Genomic DNA, 23,864 nt, shown 5'->3' on the forward strand with positions numbered 1-23,864 from the left:
TTGTGGTTAAAATGGGTCTACAGTAGGTCTAACGACTAATGTCTAATGTCTATGGACATTCCAGTGGCCTACAGAACTGTTATCAGACCTACTATAAACCAGTCACTACCCATACGAGCTCATTGAGTTGAAGAGCTACTAATGTTTTTATCTACAAAGCTGCCAGAAGCCTCACCAAAGTGACAACCCTACCTCATGGGGACCGAACGTGTGAGGCTTCAAGGTTCGGGAATGCTTAAGGTAGGTGTATGACGCAATCGTTCTTGGGATGGTTTTCGCAGGCAACAGTTAACCTAACATAGACTCGACGGTCCACCTCAGACATGACAGTTTGAAATATTACACTCCACTGTACTATTTTGCACTGTACTAAGAAGCTAATTGAACTAGGTCTACATTAGAATTGGTAGGCTGCTAGTTAAGTCACCCTTGAATTGGGCACCCTAAAGAGACTACACAACCATATTTTACAACCATGAATGGACCACGAGTTCGGCCACACTGAACATCAGACAAGAGATTGTAATGCAGGAAGAAGTTGGGTCAGGGTTGGGGAAGGGGGGGAATAATGGTGGAATAGTAGTGGACAGTAAAACGAGTTCATTCTTTCTCTCGCTCTCTCTTACTCTCTCTCTATTTTCATTCACAGCAGTTTACTTGTGAATCTGCAAATCTTTGGGCGAAAGTGTATACGTGTGCATTCAGCGTTCCTGCAGTTGATTGTGCATGGATCACTTCTGTGGGGTTATAGAGAGAGGGAGAGATGGAGAGAGGGATAGAGGGCTATTAGAATGGCACTTGTAGAGTGCAGAAGGAGGGGGAGTGGGGGGGTTGAGGGGGATCTGTGTTGTAAATAGCTATAAGGGCCTGTAGGATTAATCATAATCTCATTTTAATCGCTAATCCATGAGATAAAAAGCACGGCTAATTTCATCATCATTTGGTTAATCCCTGGGGTAAACATTTTTTTTCTCTTTGTCAAAAAATATCTCTTCAATTTCGATCACTTTCTCAAATAAATATATATCTCTCTGGCTTTACGATAAGCTGCTGCTAATGTACTCTTGTTTGTTCTGTGGCAGATTCCACACTGGTTTCGTAACAGTACTGTGGACCGTTGAAATGAAACCATTTTGGCTCGCGGTCCCTGATGTTTTTTCCCCCAGATCTGTTTCCCTGTGACCAAAAGCCTTTCTCATTAGTGGAGTGCGACTGGAGAGACTAAAGGAGCCTCCACAGAGTAGCCTGCAGCGCTAATGCTAATCAGAGCTGTGGGATACTAGTGGCCAGGAAACTATACAGATGACAGCAAGCAGTGTTTTCCATGACAGCAAGCAGTGTTTTAACAGGCGAAGGAAAGGGAAAGGGGCCTAGCTAGCTTCTTCTGGTGAGAATGCCACAGGACTAAAATAGAATAAGACTTTTCATTTGAAGTGGGGTTTTAGATCTGTCAGTGTGTACGCAAGAGGACTAAAGTTGGGCTAATTTGGATTTAAACTGTGTGCTGCTATCTTTTTAGCATGCAGGCCTGTTACGGGCTAAATTACCATGACCATAGTATCCATTTCCTGTTACCCAGCAGGCTTTTCTGCAGTGGAAGCCGTAGAAATGGCTACAACCAGAAGTGAACGTCTTCTAGAACATAAGAGTGCTTGAAGAGTTCTCATTTTTCTGAACCTATGTGAAGTGCCAGTGAAGTGCATGGTGTATGGTTTTTGAGTTTGAGTGTTTGTTTTTACATCATTCAGCTCTATGATCCCAAATGAATGTGATTTGAGTGGTTCGTAAAGAAAAGAAAATGTCAGAAACAAAACTAAAAGGAATACATTATTGTCAGCTAATGATAGACAGATTATAAGCTTCCCTAAAGTGAATGAATCAACCAACATACAGTACAATCCCAGTCTCCCACACTGTTAGTTTCAAACTTGGCCACCAGTCTACTGGTAGTAGTATTCTTTCTCACAATGCAGATTAGATTCACAATGTACCCTAAGGATGTGCCGTGCTATAGCTCGCATTGGGACACACACAGACATACCATTGCAATTCCGGCAAAAAGTGCCACAAACAAACCCCATATGATTGTACGTTGAAGGGGGGGTGGGGTGGGTGGGGGGGGGGGGGGGGGGGGGGGCGTATTAAAAACAAATCCCCCTGCATTTCTCAAATTTTGGCATTACCTTGCATCATCCACCATGGCAATAAAAAAATAATCACTGTAGCGTTAAAACAAGACAAGAAGAAAGGAGTTCCAACTAAAAAGTGGACGCAAAACACAAAGATCATCTTAATCTCTTGTTTCACTTCGTCTTTTTGTTGCCGAGACACTGTTTTTGTGTTTGTAGAGAAAGAGCTGCTGCTGCGCCAGTGGTGCCAATAGGCCTGGTATGGAGGCGGTCCGCTTCCCAGATACCGGTGTGTTCTGTTCCAGACCCTGCCTGGCTCGAGGGTAGTTCCACGCTGGATGTTTTTGGTATTGATTGTTCGGAGCTCCACCGGCCCACCTGAGGGCAGCTCTGGGATCGTCTGTGAGATTCTGGCATGGCTGATACATAAACGTTACTATAGAGACAGTAATGGCATCTTCTCTGATAAAGCAGCCATTACAACTGATGTGAGGAGGCCAGGGTGGGTGTGTATGCGAGAGGGGAAGGAAGTGGTACAGTAATAGTGACAGTATTAGTGATAGTGGTGTTGGTATTAATGCCCTGATTGCAAGGCTATGTAGGACTTCATAGATCTGGGGCATACAGGTGAGGAATCTGGTCCCATGGTGTAGAAGCTGATTGTTAACATACAGAGACTGAGAGACCTAGGCCTGATTTGTGGTGATTGATTGAACATGAGAACAAGCTTGTTTTCTCATTTCAAAGCCATTACCTCCAGCGGAATAAGATCGTCTTTTACAAAACAACAATTGCAAAAAACCTTACTGAGAAAAATTTGGAGCAGAACAAATAATTCCGGGAAGCGATCTGAGTGTGTGTGTGAGAGGCTGCCATGCAGTGTTTTGTTTTCCAACTCTGTTCATTAACTAAATCATTATTTGAGTCTTATCTCAAAGAGGAGCCATGAGCAAAGAAACTGTTCTGTGTGTCGGTGTATTTGTGTCTGTATGGTGTGAGTGTGTGAGAGACAGATTTGTTTTTTTTTAATTCAGTATTTTTATGCAGTTTTTTTTCCTTTGTATTCTTTTTTTCAGTTTTTGTTGTATACTTTATGAAAAAAAAGCACAGATAACATTGAAAAAGTCAGTGCAGACAATGGATACGAAACAGGCAAGACTCTCTGGGCTGATGAGGCCATGTTGTCCTTTCTACTACCCAGAGAGTTGGGTGTCTTTAGTCCCAGGTTCATGTTCAGTAGCCTATCAAGTTCCTAGTCTCCCAAATAGGGTGTGTGGTCACAGCAGACCAGCCTCCCAGGCCCCTCCCCCGCCATACTGGAGGAGATAGGGGGTTCCAAGGTGTATTTCCAGGATCCACACAAACAAAGCAAAAATACAATTTCCAGTTTTATGTTGTGTTTTGGCCCTGGTTTGGTGCTGATGCCTCGAAGGTCACGCCAAGGTTTGTTTTTAGTATCACACAGGAGAAAAACACAGAGTGGAAAACAGAGGTCCTTCTCTTTCATTTCAGGCCAACAATACAAATCCTTTTTCTTTCAGAGTTTCTTGTGATTTCTTTTTATTTAATTTGTATCTCCTTAACTGTCAGTGCTAAATAGCAGGTACTGAGTTTAGCCTGTGTTTACGGGCAGGGGTGCGTTCGTTCGATGTTCCTCCCTTCCTGCCATATGTGCACATTCTTTCTCGTTTGTACTTAAAATGTTTTAGTTTTTTTAATTCAGTGAATTTTTAAGAAATTTCAGCTGAAAGAAAACAGACCATCATTCTTAATAATAATAATAATTTGTTGTCTTTACAAAACAAAGGCAAGAAAGTGTCGCTGCGCATTTGTTAGTTGTTGCCTGTGAGGTGGCAGGAGTGAAGCTGAGAGAGAAGAGCAGAGCGCCTCCTACAGGAGAGCCTGAGAGATCCACAGCAAGGTGCCTGTGGGTCACAGAGCTCACTCTCTGGAAGTGTCAGACCCTACTCCCACAGACAGGGGGCGCCACTGGCGGATTGCCCACTAGTTCCATTGGTCTCCCTCGTCTCGCTATTTTGGCATTGTTGTTATTTCACACGGTATAGCTTGCTGAGGGTTGACATATAGCTGCAGTTTGTGGGTTCGTATACAAGAGACACAAATTGGGATGGGATTGGAAAACAGCACACCAGAATAAAATGGCCAATAGTTATTGTTGGTTTGTGAAGCCCATTGTTACTTCTGCAAGTCACTGACGTTTGGCGTGTCAAAGTAAAGCAGTTCATAATTCTGGGTGAACCATCTCCTTTCCCAAGTTGCTCCATAGTTTAAATGTACAGAAAAGAAACAGTGGAGTGTAAATGGGTCGTAACTGGATCAGCGGATTGGTTTGGCAGTGTGTGAGTTCCCAACCCTGATTGGACAAGGCATGGCTAATCGGATGACACGATAAAAGAGAATTGGTTGTAGACTGTTGAGTAGAAGTGTGAATCATGGAAGTGTGAATAAAAAACAAGCTGCTCCTCGACTCTTTCACTCCATCACTTCATCCGTCCTCGCCGACCATCCGTCCGTCTGGAGTCGTGGCGTCCGTCTATCCAGCGTGTCATCTCCCATAGTGCTTTGCTCCTGGTGTCAGGTCTCAGGTGGGTCTCTGCGGGCAGGGGCAGCCTCTGGATGGTGAGAGCCGAAGCTGCTGTGTGGTTCGTCTTCCATCCTGCCTACTTATTCTCTCCTTCTATCTCTCCTTCTCCCTCTCTTCTTCCTCGCTCTCCTCCTCCCGCTCCCTTAGATGTGCCTCTTCATGTGCAGGGCCAAGTGGTCCGACCTGGAGAAACACCTGGAGAGAAGGAAAAAAAGAGAGGTTGTCAAAATCTACTCAATAACAGTTGGCATGTTAATTGCATGTTACATGTGCAACCAGAGGAAAAAAAACTCTAGACCACCTTTACTCCACACACAGAGACTCGTACAAAGCTCTCCCTCGCCCTCCATTTGGCAAATCTGACCCTAACTCTATCCTCCTGATTCCTGCTTACAAGCAAAAACTAAGGCAGGAAGTACCAGTGACTCGCTCAATAAGGAAGTGGTCAGATGACACAGATGCTAAGCTACAGGACTGTTTTGCTAGCACAGACTGGAATATGTTCTGGGATTCTTCCGATGGCATTGAGGAGTATATCACATCAGTCACTGGCTTCATCAATAAGTGCATCGATGATGTCGTCCCCATAGTGACCATATGTACACACCCCAACCAGAAACCATGGATTACAGGCAACATCCGCACTGGGCTAAAGGGTAGAGCTGCTGCTTTCAAGGAGCCGGACTCTAACCCGGATGCTTATAAGAAATCCTGCTATACCTTACTGACGAACCATCAAACAGGCAAAGCGTCCATACAGGACTAAGATCGAATCGTACTACACTGGTTCCGATGCTCGTCGGATGTGGCTGGTCTTGCAAACTATTACGGACAACAAAGGGAAGAACAGCCATGAGCTGCCCAGTGACATGAGCCTACCAGACGAGCTAAATAACTTCTATGCTTGCTTCGAGGCAAGCAACACTGAAGCATGCATGACAGAATCAGCTGCTCCGGATGACTGTGTGATCACGCTCTCCATAACCGATGTGAGTAAGACCTTTAAACAGGTCAACATTCACAAGGCCGCAGGGCCAGACGGATTACCAGGACGTGTACTCTGAGCATGCGCTGACCAACTGATAAGTCTCTTCACTGACATTTTCAACATGTCCCTGACTGAGTTTGTAATACCTACATGTTCCAAGCAGACCACCATAGTTCCTGTGCCCAAGAACACCAAGGTAACCTGCCTAAATGACTACCAACCCGTAACACTCACACTTATAGCCATGAATTGCTTTGAAAAGCTGGTCATGGCTCACATCAACACCATTATCCCAGAAACCCTAGACCCACTCCAATTTACATACTGCCCCAACAGATCCACAGATGATGCAATCTCTATTGCACCCCACACTGCCCTTTCCCAACTGGACAAAAGGAACACCTATGTGAGAATGCTATTCATTGACCCAAGTTCCTTGGTGTCCACATCACCAACAAACTATCATGGTCCAAACACACCAAGACAGTCATGAAGTGGGCACAACAAAGCTTATTCCCGCTCAGGAGACTGAAAAGATTTGCCATGGGTCCACAGATCCTCAAAAAGTTATACAGCTACACCATCGAGAGCATCCTGACCAGTTGCATCACTGCCTGATATGGTAACTGCTCGGCCTCCGCACGCAATGTGCTACAGAGGGTAATGCGTACGGCCCAGTACAAGGGGCCAAGCTTCCTGCCATCCAGGACCTCTATACCAGGTGGTGTCAGAGATAGACTCAAAAAATGTCCCAAGACTCCAGCTACCCTAGGCATAGACTGTCCTCTCTGCTACCACACGGCAAGTGGTACCGGAACACCAAGTCTAGGTCCAAAAGGCTTCTAAACAGCTTCAACTCCCAAGCCATAAGACTCCTGAACAGCTAATCAAATGGCTACCCGGACTATTTGCATTGTCCCCCCCCCACCCCTATTTTTACGCTGCTGCTACTCTCTGTTTATTATCCATGCATAGTCACTTTACCTCTACCTACATGTAGATATGACCTCAATTACCTCGACTAACCGGTGCCACCGCACATTGACTCTGTACCGGTACCCCCTGTATATAGCCTCGCTACTGTTATTTTATTGTTGCTCCTTCATTTTTTGTTATTTTTCTATTTGTCACATTTTATTTTAAAAAATTGTTTTGAATTTTTTACTTCAGTTTATTTTAGTAAATACTTTCTTAACACTTTTTTTCTTAAAACTGCATTGTTGGTTAAGCGCTTGTAAGTAAGCATTTCACTGTAAGGTCTCCAGCTGTTGTATTCGGGCACATGTGCCAAATCAAATTTGATTTGATTTTGATCAATGGACAGTAGGTACAAATGGTTACGCATTCAGAAAGGTAATCGGAAGGCTGAAAGTTCCATTTCTGCATGACTGATCTGTGCCTTTAGCAAGATGGATGCCCAGATTTGAAACAGTACAGGACATCCAGATGTTGGCTGGATAACTGTTGAGGTTGGAAGAGACACTCAGATAATCTCTGTAGAAATCAGTGATAAGTTACCATGCTAGAATAGACTGTGCTCTCCTGCTGCTGATCCGAAATGACAAACACCTGCAGAGGTGTATATGAAACAGAAAGAAATGTGTATAATAATCCGTGTTTAATGATTCTAGATCAGCAGCTAGTGTATGTGTGAGAAAACAAAGCGCTGTGTAACACAGACAGAGTGAGGATCAGACACACAATGACAAAAAACAACATTTGTCCCTTAAAAATAACAAATAATAAATAACATCTCGCTTCATTTTTCTCACATTAGCGACTGAACGCTATAAAATGAGGACATGCCAAATCAGCAACCGGATTGCTCCTTCTCTTTCGTTTATTAAAGAGCATGAGCGATAATTCTCCAAAACGCAGCCACAAATCAAGATCCCTGACTTATGCAGTTCTGCGACTTATACCACAGCTAGAGGTGAAATACTATCGCAGAAACCCAAGCCCTTATTAGTTATGCAGAGTTTGAGTCATGGCAGAAGAGGAGGGTGGAGGGAGCAACGGCCCGTAGGCCTGTTTCGGTACTAATCGATTAAGCTCACTGGTTACTGCTACTGTTGAGGGTGATACATAACAGCAGACAGGGAGAATATACGCCACATGTCCTTTACTTTTACGGGGCTGTAAGGGTCGATTATCGTATTACACTCATGCAAAGCAATAAAATGAATCACAACAGATGTGAATAAAGCAAGCTGGAAAACAAAATGTGGGAGAGTGAACAGAGGAATGAAAAATTCAATTTGCCGACGGCTGTATCCATTATTAATTTGTCCACAGACAGCTCTACAATGTAAATCCAAAGGAGGTGTCTCTCTCTCCAGATAGCCATAACTAAGACTAAGACAAGTTATTTCTCCAGCTAGCCGTGGTGTATACAGGTGGTGGGAGAACACAACACAAGATTTGGTTATGAAAGAGAAAGCTGCACTTCAGTCCTCCTCTCTCTCTCTATCTGTCCACCTCGTCTATACCTTTCCATCAAATCCTCCTCTCTCTCTCTATCTGTCCACCTCGTCTATACCTTTCCATCAAGTCCTCCTCTCTCTCTCTATCTGTCCACCTCGTCTATACCTTTCCATCAAGTCCTCCTCTCTCTCTCTATCTGTCCACCTCGTCTATACCTTTCCATCAAGTCCTCCTCTCTCTCTCTATCTGTCCACCTCGTCTATACCTTTCCATCAAGTCCTCCTCTCTCTCTCTATCTGTCCACCTCGTCTATACCTTTCCATCAAGTCCTCCTCTCTCTCTCTATCTGTCCACCTCGTCTATACCTTTCCATCAAGTCCTCCTCTCTCTCTCTATCTGTCCACCTCATCTATACCTTTCCATCAACCATTATAAGTGACACTTTGGGATCATAGGGCAGACCAGACGCAGGTTGTAATTCAAGACTTCTGACAAAATCTCTTTCATTTACTGTCTTCTCTTTTTCAACATCTCTCTCTCCTTCCCTCACACTTTCCTGTATTAGCTCTCCCTTCTTCCCTTTGAACCGTCTATGTTGTACCTGTCTAGTCTATGTGTGTGTCTGCTAGAGAGGGCCAGTGGGGGCTGAGTAAGTTCCGCTGGACAGATGGCCGTCCGAGTCACTGTCAGGGGCCGCCACACCAGCTGGTACGCCCCTGTCTCCCCCCTGCCGTACCCCTCCGCCCCTCTACCCCTCTGCCTCGCCCTGCAGGGGGTCCCAGCTTGATTAGGCAGGATTAATGACGTGCCTGTCTGTGAGTGTGTGCGCACACGATCATGTGTGTGTATGTGTGTGTGTGTGTATCAGAAAGGCTCAGAGAGAGGCTGAGAGCTCAACACACTGACTGTATTTACTGTTAAACTTCCTCCCATTCTGATGGTAATGTGGTAACACAGCAGTGAGTTCCTCCTGGCCCATCTACTGTAGCCAGGCGTTCCCTAAGGTGCCTGAACAGGCTGCCTCGCAGAGGGGAGATCAACGTGCCTGTTTGATGGTCGCGTCACTCACAAAACGCTTCAAAGGCCTAGCAGAAGACTGGGTTGAGTTAACCTCTGTGTCAGCCTGCGTCCCAAACGGCGCCCTATTGCCTTTATAGTGCACTCCTTTTGACCAGGGCCCATGGGGCTCTAAGCCAAAGTAGTGCACTATGTAGGGGAAATGGTGCCATTTGGGACTCAGCCCCAGTCTACAGTTTGAATAAAACTGTTGACTTAGACAGAAGAGAGGGACAGATACTTAATGTATTATCGTCCATATTTATCTTATTCTGTTTCAGAGAACAATGTAAACAAGGAAATAATTTGGATGGGCTTTTAAGATCAGGGCTTTATCAATCATAAAGACTTCACAGTTAGTGTTCCAAATCCAATTCATGTTTCCTTTGAGCCTGATGGTTCAGCCTCAAACACTGGATGTGTCCAAAATGACACCATATTTCCTATATCATGCACTACTTTTGACCAGAATCCTATGGGCCCAGATCAAAAGTAATGCACTATATTGGGAATAGGGTGCCATTTGGGATGCACTCACTGTCATCTCATTCACACTCAATGTTTTGGCAGCCATTTTACAGCAGTGTCCCAGTGTGTGTGAAATACTACTAAGACATAATCAGCAGATGAGTTATAGGTATTGATCCAGCCAGCACCCCTCCTGGTGTTCTTTATCACGCACGCACGCACGCACGCACGCACGCACGCACGCACGCACGCACGCACGCACGCACGCACGCACGCACGCACACACACACACACACACACACACACACACACACACACACACACACACACACACACACACACACTGCAGTGCTGCTCCTTGCATTTCCTTCCTTCCTTCCCTGCTTTAATTTATGTCTCTTCATTTCTGTGCCAGAGCCGTGTGTGTGGGAGTATTTGTGAGTGTGTGTGTGCATGCGTGTGTGTGAATATACAGTGTGTGTGTGTGTGTGTGCCAGCAGAACATGCATAATACACTCTAGTAAGATTAGTAGACTCCAGCAGTGTTCTGGAAGGGGTTAGGTTTAAAACCCAAACTAGAGGAACCAGGAGGGTCCAATTAGAGTCCCCTTTGGCCCGAGGAAGCACGTTTGAGTGTGTGTGTGTATGTGTGTGTTTGCAGTGGGCGTGTGTGTGTGAGAGAGAGAGTGAATGTTTGTGTGTGTGTGAACTGGTTGCCAGCCTGAATGGCTGGCTTAGCTCACATCCAAGAGGCTGGAGGCTGTGTGTGTCTAAAGTAGGCCTGGCATCTGGACCTGTCAATTATCCTAACAATAGCAGGCCTGCTCCAAATAGCCCCATTGTTAGCCAATAGCCAGGATACATTCTGGTAATGAGTGTTGGAACACGGATTTGATGATGCACTCCCCCTGGTTAGTCAGTGTTGTGGGCTTGATTGGGGCTATGGTGCATTATGCACAGTGGCTATGGCTGGTCTTGGATCAGTGTTTAGGCTTATAGTGTGGTGGATTTGGGGTGTGTGTGTGTGTGTGTGTGTGTGTGTGTGTGTGTGTGTGTGTGTGTGTGTGTGTGTGTGTGTGTGTGTGTGTGTGTGTGTGTGTGTGTGTGTGTGTGTGTGTGTGTGTGTGTGTGTGGAGGAGGAGGAAGGGAGGTGGTGGGCTTTGTAAAGCGGTCCCCTTCTGCAGGGGGATTGCAGCTTGCGTGTGGAAAAACAGGGGTATCTGTCCCAAATAGCACCCTATTGCCTATACAGTGCACTACTTTTGACTAGGGCTCTGGTCAAAAGTAGTGCACTACAAAGGAATAGGGTGTCATTTGGGATTCAGACAGGGTGACGGCTTCCCGCTATTGTCACCTGACAGCTTATCACTCAGAGCTCCACGCTAATATACATGTGCCCTCACACACACACATACACTGCTGTCTTCAGACAAAGGGCTGCCTTTGTGTCTCCAGCAGGACAGAGGTCTGATGAGTGTCACACTGTGGTTGCTGTTCGAAAATCAAAGAGTGCCTCAAAGAGTGCCTCTGTATGCCCAAGCTGGTTCATGTTTGGTCGATGTCGCGCTCTCTCTGTCTCTCTGTCTCTCTCTCTCTCTGTCTCTCTGTCTCTCTGTCTCTCTCTCTCTCTGTCTCTCTCTCTCTCTCTCTCTCTCTCTGTCTCTCTGTCTATCTCTCTCTCTGTCTCTCTGTCTCTCTCTCTCTCTGTCTATCTCTCTCTCTCTGTCTCTCTGTCTATCTCTCTCTCTGTCTCTCTGTCTCTCTCTCTCTCTGTCTATCTCTCTCTCTCTCAAGATAATTTTTTATTTTATTACATAACCATCTCACTTTTAGAAGGCCCCTATGTTAATTAGTGATTTGAATGTGAGTGCCATCAGCAGCCTGGCTGGGGCTAGGGGGAGCAGGGGGGAGCTAGGGGAGCTAGGGGGAGCAGCCTGGCTGGGGCTAGGGGGAGCTAGGGGGAGCTAGGGGGAGCAGCCTGGCTGGGGCTAGGGGGAGCTAGGGGGAGCTAGGGGGAGCAGCCTGGCTGGGGCTAGGGGGAGCTAGGGGGAGCTAGGGGGAGCAGCCTGGCTGGGGCTAGGGGGAGCTAGGGGGAGCTAGGGGGAGCTAGGGGGAGCAGCCTGGCTGGGGCTAGGGGGCTAGGGGGAGCAGGAGAGAGCAGCGTGTGCTAACAGTCTGTAGACTAGAGTGCTGCTATGCACATGATGAAGACAGAGAGTGAGGGAGTGCTGCTACTGGGCCTGTCCAATGGGACATTACAGAAATGACTTTCATTTATGTAGCTAGTTTTTTTCTCCAACTCAAAGTACTTTGCATTCTATGGGAGTAATTCATCTCGTCTTTCCTTCCACCATCAATACTGTTCAATGTGCACAACTCACATCTTGAGAGATAATTTGTTTGAACATACACGTGTGCATGTGATGGATCGTGCGAGAGCCACGTTGTCATATCTTCTCTACTGGGTCAGTGACGTGTGTTCTTGTGTGTGTATGTAATGGATGTGGTACTTACCTGTCGCAGTGGGTACACTTGAAGGGCTTGGCCCCGGTGTGTTTGCGGTAGTGCCTCGTCAGCTCGTCGCTCCGGGCGAAACGCCACTCACAGCCCTCCCAGGAGCACTTGTACGGTTTCTCACCTGACAAGACAGACAGATAGAGAGGGGAAAAAAATATGATTACTTTTGCAGTTACATTGACTTTCTGTTTTTGTGGTAGCAATAGTGGATACCATTAAGTTGCTCTTATACAATACCTGTGTAGTTATACTGTAATGGAACATAATTGTGCAGTTGGCTAAATGACATGTAGGCTACTGATAAGTAAAGCGGTGTTGTCTGTATGATTGACACACCTGAGTGTATTACATCATCACCAGTGTGAGATGAGATCCTCCCAACTCATTTGCTGGTGTTACCCAGTGTGCGATCCTACTAACTAGTTAATGTACCTGTGTTACTCAGTGTGCGATCCTACTAACTAGTTAATGTACCTGTGTTACCCAGTGTGCGATCCTACTAACTAGTTAATGTACCTGTGTTACCCAGTGTGCAATCCTACTAATTAGTTAATGTACCTGTGTTACCCAGTGTGCGATCCTACTAACTAGTTAATGTACCTGTGTTACCCAACCCAGGATTACACACCAAGGGTTTTGCATCAACCAATCATAGACTCCCAGAGCTCGCTAAACAAATTCTTTCAGCGATGCCGTGTTAATTCATAATCCTAAAACTAAAATCACCCTGAAAAATTAAACAGTTTTCACCCCTCCCCTCCCCGCCCACGCCTCTCCTCTTCCCTTCTCCTCTTCCCCCTTGGACCCCCTGTGGAAAGATCTGAAATTCAAATGAAGTTTCTCTCCAGTTGAACAGATGGGAGAGGGAGATATCTATTGTTCACAAGCTGTAGTTTTATCTCCCTGATAGAAAGGCCCTCCGGCGGGGGGGTTCTGTTACTTTTTGGGATGGGAAAGGGGGGGTGTAGCGGGTTGCGGAGGGGGTACCCGGACCCTGAGGACCAGGTTGTGTTCGGATGGGCCTGGACCTGGCTGGTGGAGGGTAGGAGGGGGCTGAATCCGGGGAGGGTTTTGGGGTGGGTAGAGGGGGAACCACCCGCCCCGGTGCTGCCGAGCGCTGCTGCTGTGGTTGATTCAGATCTGGGAGTGGTAACGATAATTGGGGTCTTAATGACGCTTAATGGGAAGTAATACCGTACTTCCAGTCAGCCAGCTGCGACTGTCTTCCCATATCACAGTGTCCACCAATCTTCCTAACTAGACTAAAGTACCATTAGAGTGAAATCTAAGCGTCTCAAACAGTAGAGCAGTGGTACGTCCAAATCACAGGCGACCGTGGAAGACAGAGGGCGCAGACGGTGAGGATAACGGAGGGTACCCGTAGGGTCAGAGAGGCTGTGCGTGGAGGGGTGAATGGTGGGGATGGTACTCCACAGGACTTGTTGATTCAAGTAATTTATTCTGCTACAAAAAACCTGCTACAAAAAGTGTTGATTAGCAGAAGAATGTCAGTGATTTCATTGGCTAAAGTATATTGGAGGTGACCCCAGCAGTAGACGGTAAAGGATGATGTGGTTTTGTTTGACATAATCTCAGAGCGATGTGGAATCTGCGGAGACCACGATGATGCAACTGAAAGTAAAGGATGAAGTGGCGGAGGAGGAGAGGAGAGAACTGAGGGATGTGAGATGATGCAACGCACCTCCCCTCATCTCCTCGATTCCGCCCCTTCATCCCCCACTGCCCCCATCATCCATGTTGTAAAATGAGAGGGAAGAGAAAAGGCAAATGGTCTGTGAATGATACCTCCAATCCCGTTTTATTTCACATGATCTTTTCTTATTCTGTTTCCTTTTTCTTATTTGATCCATTGTCTGTGGTGAGATTGTGGTAGTGTGAAGATTGCAGGGCAGAAACACCTCAGGATCACTTGCTGTGCTTTTCTTTCCGTGTTTTGAATATTATTCAAATCAGCAGAGGACATTTTGGGTACTGTCTAATGACCCAGTACTAGCTGCTGTTAGACAGCGTGCATCCAGAATGGCACCCTATTCCCTATATATTGTATACTTTTGATCAGAGCCCTATGCGTAGTGCCCTATATAGGGAAAAGGGTGCTATTTCGGAGATAGCCAGGGAGATGGCAACACCTCAGCACTGTATCAGCAAACACCACTTTACAGCCAGATTCCACTCAACACACTCTTCTACCTCTGGGGTGAACACATGAATGCAACACATTCTGAACATCTGTCTGCCTTTGCCCCTTGATACACTCATAAACATTTTGCCAAAAGACCTGAGGCTTTTTATTTGCTCATTCTCCCCCACTGTGTAAAACCTGTAGCAGATGATATCCCCAGACAGTGTTGCCTTGTCATGAGAGCCTGTTAGGCAGGCAGGCAGACAGGCAGGGATGAAGGCAGGCAGGCAGACAGGGAGGCAGGCAGGGAGGCAGACAGTCAGGCAGGGATGGAGGCAGGCAAGCTGGCTTCAAGGACCACTCTGTCATTTTGGAGTCTTGAGGCCACAGGTGCAAGACAGCAAACGTTTCACACCCCTTCCTCAGTAATTGCCCAAAGCTCCCCCTCCTCTCCACTACCATCAGCTCCTCCTCTTTGCATTAACCCCCCTCCTCCCTATACCTCCCTCCCCCTCTCCAGACTTGACAGAATGAAGCAGGGTCGGCTTGGACCCACCATCACGGCAACTACGCCAGCCAATTATAACTTGCCGAGGCGAGGATGCATGATGGAGTCGCCTAGCAACCGACCGAGAGAGAGTTTGTGTGAGAGAGACAGAAAGAGAGAGAGTAAGACAGAGAGAGAGGTGTGCAGCCGCCTGAATCCGCCAGTCATGGACACTCAGCGCCACCAGCCAATTATGGCTCTGCTCTGGATGAGTGTAATACAGTTGCCAGGCAACCTAAACCCCAAAAAAGGGAGCAGGTTGGGGTGGGTGGTAGCTTTTTGGGGGGGTGGGGGAGAGTGTATTTGGGGGTTGGGTGGTGTTAGGGGCAGGGGTAGTTGGAATGGGCAGCACTGTGTTAAAACAGTCAGAGACTGATACCAGGAGCTGCAAATAATCAGCCATTTACGAACTCTCCTCTCGCCTGTTCTGATATGGTGTCCTAGCAACGCACCCCCCCCGCCTCATCACCCACCTCTCCCTCCCATCAGCATCACAGGTGCCTGTGTGCTGCAGTTAATTACATTTCCTTAGTCAACTGGAGATAGAGTGTAGAGCCTATTATGATCTCTCAGCTGAAGTTACAGCAGACAGACAAACAGACTGACTCAGACAATTACGGCCCATTTCACATTTCCTAGAGTTTCATCCATACAGCAGCTCCCGTCTCCCTAAAACAAAGAATCCCATTCCCAACACCAGAGGAGTGAAGATAGGAAAATAGTGGGTGGGTTTCTGTTCTGACTGCTCACATTCTAGAACAATGTTCAACCTATAGAATTAGAATCACTAGAATGAACATTCGTTGTAGTCATTCTAATCCTATAGTCGTTCTAGTCATTCTAATTCTATAGTCATTCAAGTCATTCTAATTCTATAGTTATTCTAGTAATTCTAATTCTATAGTCATTCTAGTCATTCTAATTCTATAGTCATTCTAGTCATTCTAATTCTACGGTTATTAAACCTCAGTGAAAGGCTGTGTTTCCTTGCCAACTGTTATTGATGGGGCCATCCAGGAGCATGTCATCCTCATGAAGCAAGGGCCCCCCTTAAATCCTGCACTAATCTTAATCTCCCTCCCTGTGTGTCACTGATGTATGGACATAATAACCAAAAAGAAGGATTAGGCTAATTACTGTACTGTGCTGCTCTTGTCTTGTAATGAACATATCGGGGCTGGGGCTACACAGCAGCATGCTGCAGCATGTCTTAAGGGTGTTCTTTTCTCTTCTACCCTTCTCTTTTTTCCCCTTTTCCCTCCTCTCCTTTTTTGGGTGGTGGAAGAGGAGGGGGCGAATGAATGGCTTGCATCAGCTCGCTGGTGATTAGCATCGCTAGCGCTCTAGTGGCAGCGGTGAAACCTGCCGAGTCAACAGCAGGCCCCAGGAAAGGATTAGCGTCGCTAACACTGATGCTAACGCTACGGCTAGCGCTAACCTGATGCCAACACTTCTCTCTCTCTCTCTCTCTCTCTCTCTCTCTCTCTCTCTCTCTCTCTCTCTCTCTCTCTCTCTCTCTCTCTCTCTCTCTCTCTCTCTCTCTCTCTCTCTCTCTCTCTCTCTCTCTCTCTCTCTCTCTCTCTCTCTCTCTCTCTCTCTCTCTCTCTCTCTCTCTCTCTCTCTCTCTCTCTCTCTCTCTCTCTCTCTCTCTCTCTCTCTCTCTCTCTCTCTAAGGTTCACTGGGAGGGCAGTGGTGGTTAGATACTCCAGGCTGCAGTAGACATGGCTGAATTAGCCATTTAGACCTGTCAGTCTATCAATCCATTGGCAATTACCGTACCACTCCCCCCGCTAGCAGCTTGTGGATGGAGAGACTGGACTGGTTTCAGTAAGAGACTCAGAGTCACTGAGGTGAATGAGAGAAGGAGAGAGAGGCTGCACTGCAGAGCTAAGACCTATGTATTTTTAGCCCATTGGAAGGATCTCACAGGGGGATATAGAGCGATAGATCAAGACTGCTCTGTGTTTCTACTTCACAACACTGGATTGCAATCCTTGCACTCACACATATCAGCTGAGCACTTATACTGAAACAGAAGATGTTTTCAGGCTGAAACCTAAACCTATATTCTCCCAGGGGCTTGTGTTAGGTGCATGGTGCACCTGTATAATTGTAGATGCATGGTCCTTGGTCAGGTTAGACAGTGTGTTTTCAGGCAGTGTGTTTAGTGCATGATCTGGCCTTATTGGCTGTGTACCCTTGTAATCTCCACCCGGCCACCTCTCAAAGCCTGAGAGTTCCTCTCTAGGTTTCTTCCTAGGTTCCAGCCTTTCTAGGGAGTTTTTACTAGCCACCGTGTTTCTACATCTGCATTGCTTGCTCTTTGGGATTTTAGGCTGGGTTTCTGCATAAGCACTTTGTGACAACTGCTGATGTAAAAAGGGCTTTATAAATACATTTGATTGATTGCATGGTGCATGATGCATGGCACATAGTGCCCATGGTCAGGCCTAGGTTCTGTCTCACCTGTGTGTGTCCTCTGGTGTGCCTTCAGGTGGGAACTCTTGGTGTAAACCTTCCTGCAGCCGTTGAACTGACAGCGATGGACCCTCTTCTTGTTCTCTGGGATATCTCCCCCCAGCGACCCAGCCCCCTGCTCGCTGTCGCTGTGCACCCCCCTGCTGGGCGGCGAGGGTAGAGTGGAGTGTGTGGCCACCAGCTTGGCCGCATTCAGACCAACCTTCTTGGCCACCAGTTTGAGCGTGAGCGTGCCGTCGGCCGTGGCGGTGAGCGTCTGCATGGGCTTGACCAGGTGGCGGCCCAGCTCAGGCGAGGAGGGTGGTGTGAGGGAGGTGACGGCACTCAGCTGAGCAGCGTTGACCCCGTTGACCCCCTCCTTGGTGGTCTTTGCTCCAGACTCTTTTCCGGAGGCCTTGGTGTTGTGGGGCTGTGGGGCCTGTAGCACCTTGGGGAGGGAGACGAGGAGGGGAGGGGGGCTGGGCTGGTCGGGGAGGCTCGGGAGGAGGGGGTCCAGTGGGTCCATCAGGTCCTCGTCACTGTCAGCACCCTGCATGAAGGTGGGCGTCAGGAGACAGTCGAGCTCCTCATCAAACAGCTCTGATAGACGCTTGGGCTCCGTCTGCAGGTACCGCTCCAACTCCAGACACGTCTGTAAGGGTGAGAGAGACACGGTCAGAAATAGGAACAGTACAGGAGAGAACACTCATCCCTAATCTACACATATTATTCAGAGACGCGTGGGCTCTGTCTGCAGGTACCGCTCCAACTCCAGACACTCGGTCAGAGACAGGGACACACGGTCGACACGGGCACAACAGCCCCACCACACTCATCTCTAATCAATACATACTGTTTCAGATCTCATACAAAAGTACCGATTTGATTAGCCTCATATGAAACAGCTGATCATATCAACCATATACACTCTTAGAAAAAAGGGTTCCAAAATGGTTCACAAAAGGATAACCCTTTTTGGTTCTAGATAGCACCTTTTTTTCTAAGAGTGTATGATAACCTGTCAGTGACTCAGGAGAACTCAAACAATCTGACACAGCCACACACTCTATATCATAAAACCACTGACTAGATACATATCCAGCTCTGCTAATAACCACCACCACACATCATGATAATCTGAGCATCCTATCATCCCCTCCACCCAGTATGGTCCAGTGGTCCAGCCTCTCCAGTGTTGACCATGTCACCTGCCCCTAGCTGAGCCCAGAGAGGGGGATTATTCTCTGATTGAACTGTGCTGGCCTTACTCTTTCCCTCCACTCCGCTTTACAGGGGAGAGAAATTAACCAGCCATGGAATTTTTATCATGAGAAAGAGGAAGGGAGGGAAGGGAGGGGATACATGCAGAGAGAGGGTTAGAGAGAGAGGGAGAGATATAGGGATACGTGCAGAGAGAGGGTTAGAGAGAGAGGGTGAAATATAGGGATATGTGCAGAGAGAGGGTTAGAGAGAGAGGGAGAGATATAGGGATACGTGCAGAGAGAGGGTTAGAGAGAGAGGGGGAGATATAGTGATACGTGCAGAGAGAGGGTTAGAGAGAGAGGGAGAGATATAGGGATACGTACAGAGAGAGGGTTAGAGAGAGAGGGGGAGATATAGTGATATGTGCAGAGAGAGGGTTAGAGAGAGAGGGAGAGATATAGGGATACGTGCAGAGAGAGGGTTAGAGAGAGAGGGTGAAATATAGGGATATGTGCAGAGAGAGGGTTAGAGAGAGAGGGAGAGATATAGGGATACGTGCAGAGAGAGGGTTAGAGAGAGAGGGGGAGATATAGTGATATGTGCAGAGAGAGGGTTAGAGAGAGAGGGAGAGATATAGGGATACGTGCAGAGAGGGGGGTAGAGAGAGAGAGGGAGAGATATAGGGATACGTGCAGAGAGGGGGGTAGAGAGAGAGGGAAAGATATAGGGATACGTGCAGAGAGGGGGGTAGAGAGAGAGGGAGAGATATAGGGATATGTGCAGAGAGAGGGTTAGAGAGGGAGAGATATAGGGATACGTGCAGAGAGGGGGGTAGAGAGAGAGGGAGAGATATAGGGATATGTGGAAAGAGAGGGTTAGAGAGGGAGAGATATAGGGATACGTGCAGAGAGAGGGTTAGAGAGAGAGGCAGAGATATAGGGATATGTGCAGAGAGAGGGTTAGAGAGAGAGGGAGAGATATAGGGATACGTGGAGAGATATAGGGATACGTGCAGAGAGAGGGTTAGAGAGAGAGGGAGAGATATAGGGATATGTGCAGAGAGAGGGTTAGGGAAAGATATACGGATACGTGCAGAGAGAGGGTTAGAGAGAGAGGGAGAGATATAGGGATACGTGCAGAGAGGGGGTTAGAGAGAGAGGGTGAAATATAGGGATATGTGCAGAGAGAGGGTTAGAGAGAGGGAGAGATATAGGGATATGTGCAGAGAGATGGTTAGAGAGAGAGGGAGAGATATAGGGATATGTGCAGAGAGAGGGTTAGGGAGAGATATACAGATACGTGCAGAGAGAGGGTTAGAGAGAGAGGGAGAGATATAGGGATATGTGCAGAGAGAGGGTTAGGGAGAGATATACGGATACGTGCAGAGAGAGGGTTAGAGAGAGAGGGAGAGATATAGGGATACGTGCAGAGAGGGGGTTAGAGAGAGAGGGTGAAATATAGGGATATGTGCAGAGAGAGGGTTAGAGAGAGAGGGAGAGATATAGGGATATGTGCAGAGAGAGGGTTAGGGAGAGATATACGGATACGTGTAGAGAGAGGGTTAGAGAGAGGGTGAAATATAGGGATATGTGCAGAGGGTTAGAGAGAGAGGGAGAGATATACGGATACGTGCAGAGAGGGGGGTAGAGAGAGAGGGAGAGATATAGGGATACGTGCAGAGAGGGGGGTAGAGAGAGAGGGAGAGATATAGGGATACGTGCAGAGAGGGGGGTAGAGAGAGAGGGAGAGATATAGGGATACATGCAGAGAGGGGGGTAGAGAGAGAGGGAGAGATATAGGGATACGTGCAGAGAGGGGGGTAGAGAGAGAGGGAGAGATATAGGGATACGTGCAGAGAGGGGGGTAGAGAGAGAGGGAGAGAGATAGGGATACGTGCAGAGAGGGGGGTAGAGAGAGAGGGAGAGATATAGGGATATGTGCAGAGAGGGGGTAGAGAGAGAGGGAGAGATATAGGGATACGTGCAGAGAGGGGGGTAGAGAGAGAGGGAGAGATATAGGGATATGTGCAGAGAGGGGGGTAGAGAGAGAGGGAGAGATATAGGGATACGTGCAGAGAGGGGGGTAGAGAGAGAGGGAGAGATATAGGGATACGTGCAGAGAGGGGGGTAGAGAGAGAGGGAGAGATATAGGGATACGCACGCACACTCTCTCTCTCGTGTTTATTTTCTGCTAGGGCTTCATTAGAATGAGCAATGCCTTGCCATGAGGGGAAGAGAGAGGGAGAGAGAGAGAGAGAGAGAGAGAGAGAGAGAGAGAGAGAGAGAGAGAGAGAGAGAGAGAGAGAGAAGAGTAGAGCACGGCTCACTAACTGTCCACTCAGCACATTCTTCATACTGGTTCTACAATACTGTTGTGCCGTCACAGTGGTCAGTTTAGATATTAGATTGTTCCGTTTGGCATGTCACAGCTAAAACACTTGGGCAGAGGGAGAGGGGAGCAGTGGAATGGAGTCAAACCTTCCAGCACTTTAATCCATGTCATCAGTGCAAATTATAGCTGCCTTACCTATTATCTTAACCACAGAAACACTGTGACACCGTGTATCTAAAGGCATGCAGCTTGTAGGCGGCTCTGTTCCCCTGTGTTTATAGTCAGGCTACCCCCCCCCCCCCCCCCCGTGACACATTTTTGTTGGGCATCTGTTGCAGGATGATAAGCTTTGCTTTGCTAGTGCTACTTCTGTTTTAAAAGAACCTCTTCTTTTTTCCTACAGAGTAACATTTGCATATGAGCATATATCAAAGAGATTTCTTCGGGGGGTGTGAATGTTGCAAACTCATTTTGTCTGATAAGCATTGTGTAGATATAGTGCGACGACGCACTAAAAAAGTGATTTGTTAACGCTGCCTGACAGTTGTGCTAAGACAAGGCTTTGGGCGATTCCTTTGACCAGCTCCTTGCTATGATTTGTGAACACTTTTATTCTTTCTTAGTAATTCTAGTGTAATACAATCTGCAGTCAAGCATGGCCAAGGAGGGCCATTGTATTTATTCCCCTTTAAATTGGATCAATCATCACTAATGCATGGTAAAAGCAACACTGCAGGTAGGCCTAGCCATGGCCCTGCTTGCCAAATGACCATTGAGTCAGTTGGAATAGCTCTTTAACATTGTGCTGCCTTCTGAGTACATATTATCCTCAACTGTGACTAGGCCCACAGTATGGTCAGTGGCACACACCTCAGGGGCTGGACAGGGGGAGGTGATATCACACGCCAGTAGGCGTGTCCAGTAGGAGAATACACTACCTATGACATTTCATGTATGACCTTTACGTTTTTTTCATATGCGATAGGAAAGGTAACACACACACACATTCTGACACATAGGCACACACACATATATACACACACAAACGCACATGCGCACACCCACACACACGCACACGCACACACACACACACACACACACACACATATATACACACACAAACGCACACGCACACACGCACACCAACACACACACACACACACACACACACATATACAAACACACACACACACACACACACACACAAACACACACACACACACACACACACACACACACACACACACACACACACACACACACACACACACACACACACACACACACACACACACACACACACACACACACACACCCTGCAGGGGGATAGATCAGTGCAGTGTGGGAGCATGCTGGCTCATGGCTTTGGCAGCTAGTGTGAGTAGAGGGGGCTCAGTCACCTCCATTCCCCAGTTCCGTCCCACAACATACGGATAAAGGTCATATCATACTGTACTGCTCTCACTGTGCTGCTGCTCAAAGGACATTAAACCCTGCATGGCCATGTACTAAACCAGGCTGAGCTTTCATAGCACTATACACTCCTTAAAAAAGGGTACCAAAAGGGTTCTGCGGCTGTCCCAGATATAACCTTTTTTTGGTTCCATGTAGAACCCTCTGTGGAAAGGGTTCTACATGGAACCCAAAATTGTTCTACCTGGAATTCAAAGGGTTCTACCTGGAATCAAAATTGTTAATCAAAGGGTTCTCCTATGGGAACAGCTGAATACCCCTTTTAGGTTCTAGATAGCACCTTTTTTTTCTAAGAGTGTAAAAATGTATAGATCTAATATTATAAGATCTATATGGAACTGGATCAATCATTATAAGACCATTTATTGGGAGAATAAAGTGGGTGGTTAGGTATAGGCTACATTGTCTCTTAAGACTTCCAGCCATTGCTCTAACGCTAGTTAGCAATGGCTCCAGAAACTACCTTCAACTTCCTTCAAACCGCACACAGAGACATCCTGCACAGAGAAGCTTAATTGCCAAAATGTCACACTATCCCTTTAACAGTGACAATGTTTTGTTAAACAGGTGTGCCATGTTTTACAAGGCTCCATTAGTCACATGCAGTATTCTCCGAAAACACCAGTCAGAGGAAATACAATGACCAGAGGTTGTGTGTGTGTGAGTAACCACCCCCTAAAAGATTAAGCTACCACCTAAAGCACATACAATACAATACAATACAATACAATACAATATAATACAATACACATAGAACAACAATATAGTTGGAGGCTTTATCTGGTCACACTGACATGGGGTTGGATTGTTGTTAATAGTTAAATACACTACAGGAGAATAGCAGTGGTGGGAAAAGTACCCAATTGTCATACTTGAGTAAAAGTAAACATACCTTAATAGAAAAGTGAGTCACCCAGTAAAATACTCCTTGAGTAAAAGTATTTGGTTTTAAATATACTTAAGTATCAAAAGTAAATGTAATTGCTAAAATGTACTTAAGTATCAAAAGTAAAAGTAAAAGTATAAATCATTTAAATTCCTTATATTAAGCAAAGCAGCTGGACACATTTTCTAGATTTTTATTTATTCACAGATAGCCAGGGGCACGCTTCAATTAGGACATCATTTACAAACGAAGCATGTGTTTATAGTGAGTCTGTCAGATCAGAGGCAGATGGGATGACCAGGGATGTTCTCTTGATAAGTGTGTGAATTAGACAATTTTCCTGTCCTGCTAAGCATTCAAAATTGAACTACCGGTAGTACTTTTGAGTGTCAGGGAAATTGTATGGAGTAAAAAGTACATCATTCTCTTCAGGAATGTAGTGGAAGTGGAAGGAAAAGTTGTCAGAAATATTAATAGTAAAGTACAGATACTCCAAAAAATGACTCAAGTAGTACTTGAAAGTATTTGTACTTCAGTACTTTACACCACTGGAGAATAGCAGTGCGGGGACTACATTTCTACTGTTTACATTAGTTTTATATGAAGCACCTGTTAAAAGTCTATTGAATGTGTAAG

General features: G+C 46.6%; 1 protein-coding gene across 1 annotated transcript in view; it reads right to left on the reverse strand.

Annotated features, from left to right (window-relative positions):
• Window positions 1-2,158: 2,158 nt before the first annotated feature.
• Window positions 2,159-23,864, reverse strand: part of LOC120058355 (Krueppel-like factor 7) — a 71,290-nt gene continuing 49,584 nt past the window's right edge. The window contains exons 2-4 of the mRNA XM_039006958.1: window positions 17,345-17,987; window positions 12,185-12,308; window positions 2,159-4,929 (exon numbers count right to left, since the gene is read on the reverse strand). Of these exons, the coding sequence (XP_038862886.1) occupies window positions 4,878-4,929; window positions 12,185-12,308; window positions 17,345-17,987 (819 nt within the window). The 3' untranslated portion in view covers window positions 2,159-4,877. The remainder of the gene's footprint in view (window positions 4,930-12,184; window positions 12,309-17,344; window positions 17,988-23,864) is intronic.

This window comes from Salvelinus namaycush, chromosome 13, assembly GCF_016432855.1.
Source record: "Salvelinus namaycush isolate Seneca chromosome 13, SaNama_1.0, whole genome shotgun sequence".
NCBI classification, from domain to species: domain Eukaryota; kingdom Metazoa; phylum Chordata; class Actinopteri; order Salmoniformes; family Salmonidae; genus Salvelinus; species Salvelinus namaycush.